The following is a 6,000-nucleotide window of genomic DNA, read 5'->3' as shown; positions in this document are numbered from 1 at the left end:
TTCAGTAATTATCACACAACTTCATTTGCAAATTAATGATAACACTACTTTATTATCATAAACATTTCGTGTGAATTCTCAATTCAACAATAGTAAAGTAAACGCTTTACGACCAGTAATGTATTGTGAAACGATACACTGATGCATTTCAAACACCAAATACCTGTAGGAGAGAAGACATTCAATAAGGCTTTATTGTTAGGAAGAATGTAGCAGATCATTAGTTACAGTGCAAGGAAGCTCATGACACTGTGTTTGCATCCTGATCATTATTTAAGCTGTTAGCCAGATCGTTGCAACACCTTTCTATTATGCCAAGATAGAGCATAACATTGTGCGTCGTCACTCGTGTCTCTTCACCTGTAACACGGAGAAACAAAACAATACGTTACGTTACAGCTAGTATAACAGAGAAAATAATTGTATATTACTCGTATGTGTTACGACTAACAAGTGAGCCACTCAACCAGTCTTCTGGCTAAACAGATTTTATACGTTTAGTTAGGATATTTTCGCGACGTGCTTGGGACAAAACGCCGGACTCTGTGACCGAGCGGTTCTAGGCGGTAGAGTCAGGAACCACGCGACCGCTACGGTCGCAGATTCGAATCCTGCCGCGGGCATTGGTGTGTGTGATGTCCTTAGGTTAGTTAGGTATAAGTAGCTCTAAGTTCTAGGGGACTTATGACCTCAGAAGTTAAGTCCCATAGTGCTCAGGGCTATTTGAACCATTTTGGGACAAAACGTTATTAACACCGATTGAAAGTTGAAAATAGCGGCTTGCATGGGACAAAACGTTACTAACACCAATCGAACTTTGAAAATAGCGGCTTACATTCCTCGTATTTTTATTATAATTATTTCAACATTGTGTATATCCTGAGAAAGCGGTATAAAAACGTAGAATTTTACAACTAGCCAGTTTTAAATCGTTCCTGCAAATTGTGTGATTGACCACTGGAAGAGTGTGCTTTTCCTCGCTCATTCGCCAGAGTTCCGTTTCTCCTAAGTTTCTCTATGAGTGGAACAAACAGTTGATGCTACCATTACTTTAGTGATCATACTAGGAACATAGTTGTAAGTATTTACGAAACAATCCAGTTGCACTACTTTCACTCTTCTGGTTTCCTAAATGACAAAAACCAAAATTAGTTCGAACAGAAACAGTTTCAGTATTATTTATCTCACAAACGCCAATTCGAGTAAAGAAACGTGCAAATCTAGAACGGACAGGGTGTGCGTTTAAAGCTTAGAAGATCTTCACATATGGTTTAAATATAATAATACTGGCAATAACTGATATTTCTTTTAATACGGGACACCCTAGCATAAAACAGGATAAAACCTCTCTAAGGCTAAGAATACAGTGATTACGTCTCTACTGAGTTCAGTTCCTGTGAAATTTTCAACGTTATTTGTAAATTGTGATGGAAGCAACATTTTCAAAGTAACATGTCAAATGATATTTTAAGGGTCAGTCCAACGAAATCGAGACAGGCGGAAAAAAATAAGTAAACTGGTTATTATTTCAAACGTAATCTCCATAACTCTTAATACACTGACAATGTGAGAATAGTTTTGGAGCCCTGAAGAAAGTTATTCGTGGCCGCCGATTTGCTTCGGACGAAGAGCTGCACGACTGGGTACAATCATAATTCAGTATGTTACAACAAGCACTTGTCCAAGTAGGCAATTACCGCCTTGCTCACAGATGAATAAATGCATTAACATTTATGGAGGTTACTATGAAGGTAGTAAGAAGATTACTTCATTTTTTCTATGTCCCGCTTTCATCTAACTGCCCCTTATACTAAGCAACAGTTCGTCACGAAAGTAGTGACGTCATATACCATTCTGATGGAATAATGTTAAATGAGAACAAGCTGTCTGTAGGCAGTCCGAAGGGAAATTAATAAACGCAGTACGCTGAAGTTAAAGATCTCTTTTCCATTTTATCGTTGATTTGAAAGCTGCTAATTTTAAATGAGATAACTGTTTCCTTTTCTTGCCATGTTTGTCATTTTCCTATATAAGTTCCCATCATTGTTCACAATGCTAAATATTAAATGTTTTACTGTGCCCCTGATTACGCAGAACGATATAAATTCAGAATGTCTATGTCATGCGCCTTTATCCATTCACAGTGGGATGCAGTAACAAATGTGAATGTGTTGGGAGTAATTTGCTTCTGGCGCTTATTCAGGTACTCCAATCTAGGTCATGTAAAGTTGTTTGGCACTGTTAGCCAGCAGTACACAATAATGGATCGACAGCATGACATTACTGATAAAAGTTTCTGTCTGAACGAATATTGCGGCAACTCGAGGACACCTGTTGCTCGCGTAGCAGGAGGTATTACGTAATTTTGCACGCCATCAATAAACGCTTTATCTTTCTAAAGACGAAATTCTCATCTCAGATCAGCGTTTGTAGATGCTTTTTATTCCACTCTGCGGTAAGCGCGTAACACGCAAGGCAACCGACATATCTGTGAGTTTGAAATTATTTTCCTGATATAGAAGCCCACAACCTCTAACTAAAACTTTTTTAAAGACATAAATGACTGTCAAATTTTTAACCCTGATTTTGTGCAAATCATCGTTATAGATGCAAAACAGTGACCGTAGATTGATTCTTCAGCTAAACTCTCAAGACTGATAAATAGTAAATTTCAATCATAAAATTTTATTCTTGTAACTACTATTATGAAGTAATCTAACTGGCATCTAATTAAATTCTACCACATTCCAAAACAGCACCGTGGTTATTAAGTCAGACTAGCTGGTCCCTAGATACCAGTAGTGTTTTTTATTGTAAGGATGTGCACTGAAATAACTCAGACGAATCTAAGCGTTAATGTGATTTATTTTCGCATTTTTCACGTCACGATTTTCACCCTTTTCCGAATGAAATAGTTTCTGTTTTACTCGAATCTCAGCAAAAATTTGGCTACCACAGGTTTACCTCTATTAGATAAGATAGATATTAGTCTAGGATTTAACTAGATAGTTCTTATGAATGAGTATGGGCAGAGATTTTACTTGGCAACGGGAATAAATTTATAATTCGTTACCGATCTCCTGACCGAGCATGTATCCTTGCGGATCAGGTCCACCACTAGATACAGTTAGTTTTTCCTTGGCACAGTGTCATCAACCAGCAGGACAATGCAACGTGACATACAGTTTGCAGTGTACGCGCGTGGTTCAAAGAGCACCAGGACGAGTTTGTCATACTCCTCCGGCCACCAGAACCCCCGGGTTTTAACCCAGGCGAGAATCTGTGCGGCCACCTCGATTAGGCTGTTCGTACAATGGATCCGCAACTAAGGAACTTAGCAGTCTACATGGAAACCACACCCCTGTCAGTACCTTCCAGACCCACACTGACTCTCGTCCTGCACGTCTGGCAGCGGCCTGCGAAGTAAAAGGTGGTTATTCAGACTTTTCATAGGTGGCCACATAGCATCACTGAACAGTGTGTATCTGGAACGGGCGAACGTTCTCTCATCGGACTGGCTGGCGCATACAATAACCGTAGCCAATAAGCTTCGTAATTTGTCTCATTCACTATTCCCAGTTCCGAATTCATTATAATCGGTTTCTAAACGTAGTATTTTCCATAAAGTAAATAAACTGCGGATAATATCAACTCTACTTATCTTATATAGATAAGATTTGTTCTCTATGAATTTTACAATTGCAACTTTACATTAAGCATGTGTTACCCATGTATGGTACATGCGATCCTTCATAATTAATTATTAACAAGTTTCAAGGTTCGTCCGTCACATTCAAGCAGCTTTCACGCCATCGCTCATTGTAACAGCATAACAAATGGAAATAATAATGACAAGCATCTGGATGAGTAACTATTTGACAACTGAAATATTACGTAACTTTTAACATTATAAAGAAAGTACTCTCTAATGAACTATTTACCCTAAACTATTTAAGTCATTTTCTGCTGTATGTACAAAAACATATTATGCGTCAGGATGTCAGTTTTAAGGGAATTTGTAAAATTTACGGTTTTTTTCTTATTTTAGGTGTCTTCACAATTATTTCAAGTATAGAGCTATTAACCATCGTTATTCTGAAAGGCTATATAAGATTTAGTCTGCATTGGCGTACGATAAATCACTTTATTAATTCAAAAGTGTAATTTAAATGATCTGCAAAGTGTACTCGTGTGACGAGGACTGCAACCAGTAAGCCAGGAGATGGCAACTTCCCAATGTGAGAATGCGTTCTGTTACCCACGCAAACAAGAAGAATTCTACTACCACTTTCCGCACCACACAGATACCTTGCCTAAATCTTTTAGCAGTTGGTTTTGATCTCCTTATGACTTTACGATACGGTAAATGGCAGCATCCTATGGAAACAATCTAAGATGGCTGCTTAGATGATGTCCTAAAACATATACATGAACAGTAGCGGACCTGTAACACCTCCTTGGGGAGCACCACATATTACTTCTGTTTTACTTGGTGCCTTCCCTCCAGCAACCACGAGCTTTGATCTTTCTGACAGGAATCACGAATCCAGTCACACAACTGAGACGATATCCTATAGGCAAGCAACTGATCAAGATCCGCTTGTGGGGAACGGTTTCTAAAACCTTATGGAGCTCTAGAAATATCGAATAAATTTGATATCCCCTATCGAAAGTACTCATTACTCGGTACGAATAAAGAGCTATTTCTGTTTCTCAAGAGCGATATTTTTTGAATCCGTGGTACTGCGTCAAGAGATCGTTTTCCTCGAGGTAATACATAACGTTTGAACACAGTATAAGTTCCAAAATCCTATTTCAAATCGACATTAGTGAAATAGGTCTGTTATTCTTAGAATTACTCCTACTTCCTTTCTTGAGTGTTGGCGCGACCTTTACAGCTTTGTAGTCCTTAGATGCGGATCTTTCATCGAGTGAGCCGTCGTATAAGATTGCTAAGTACTCAGTTATTATATCAGCATTCTCGTAAAGGATTCTAATTGGTATACAGTCTGGAACGGAGGACTTGCCATTATTAAGTGATGTAACGTGATTTACTAAACCGAGGATATCTTCTTGTAAGTTACTCCTATTGTCAGCAGTTCTTGATTCGAATTCTGGAATATATACTTCCTTCCTGTTGGTGAAGTAATTTCGGAAGACAGTCTGTCGTAACTCAGCTTTAGTGGCTTTGTCACCGGTAACATTACCACCACTATTGCGCAATGGAAGTGTTGATTATGCCACTTCACTGGGTTACTTCACATACGACCAGAATCTCTTTGGATTTTCTACCTGATTTCGAAGCAGTGTTTCGCTGTGGAACTATTAAAAGCATCTTAACATGAAGTTCACACTAAATTTCGAGCTTCTGCAAAACTTCGCTAATATTAGGAATTTTGTTTTCTTTTAAATTTGATGTGTGAATTCATTGCTCCTGCAAAAGTGTTGTGACCTGATTTGTGTTTCATGGTGGGTCAGGTCTGTTTCTTATTAATTTAATTGGTATAGATCCCTCCACTGCTGTCGATACTATTTCTTTGAACTGAAAGCCACATCTCGTCTATTCTTAAGTAGTTAATTCGGAAGGAAAGGAGGCTGTCTCTTAGGAAGCCGTCAAGCAAATTTTTATCTGGTTGTTTAAAGTAGATGTAATTCCCATTTATTTTTGGTTTCTTTGGATGTTTCGGTGTTCAGTCTTGTTACAACGACCATATTGTTGCAAATCCCTGTGTCCGACATAACGCTGCCTATATGCTCGGGATTCTTTGCCGCTAAGAGGTTCATTATGTTTTCGCAACTATTTACATCGAGTGGGCTTCTGAACTAAGAGTTGAAACTAATTTTCAGAGAAAGCATTTACTAAGATTTTTGATGATGTTGCCTACCACCGAATTTAAACATTTATTTTCTTCAACATGTCGAGCCTAGATCAAGTATAATTGAACGAGCACGTATTTGAATTGTATGTGTACCTATTTGAAATGAAATTCAAATCTTATT

General features: G+C 38.2%; 1 protein-coding gene across 1 annotated transcript in view; it reads right to left on the bottom strand.

The window, feature by feature from the left end:
* Positions 1 to 241: 241 nt before the first annotated feature.
* Positions 242 to 6,000, bottom strand: part of LOC126298234 (coiled-coil domain-containing protein 63) — a 244,825-nt gene continuing 239,066 nt past the window's right edge. The window contains exon 8 of the mRNA XM_049989540.1: positions 242 to 360. Coding sequence (XP_049845497.1) covers positions 242 to 360 — 119 coding nt within the window. The remainder of the gene's footprint in view (positions 361 to 6,000) is intronic.

This window comes from Schistocerca gregaria, chromosome X (genome assembly GCF_023897955.1).
Source record: "Schistocerca gregaria isolate iqSchGreg1 chromosome X, iqSchGreg1.2, whole genome shotgun sequence".
In the NCBI taxonomy this organism is placed as follows: domain Eukaryota; kingdom Metazoa; phylum Arthropoda; class Insecta; order Orthoptera; family Acrididae; genus Schistocerca; species Schistocerca gregaria.
Note: the sequence above shows the minus strand (reverse complement) of the source record. Positions and strands in the feature narration are given on the sequence as shown.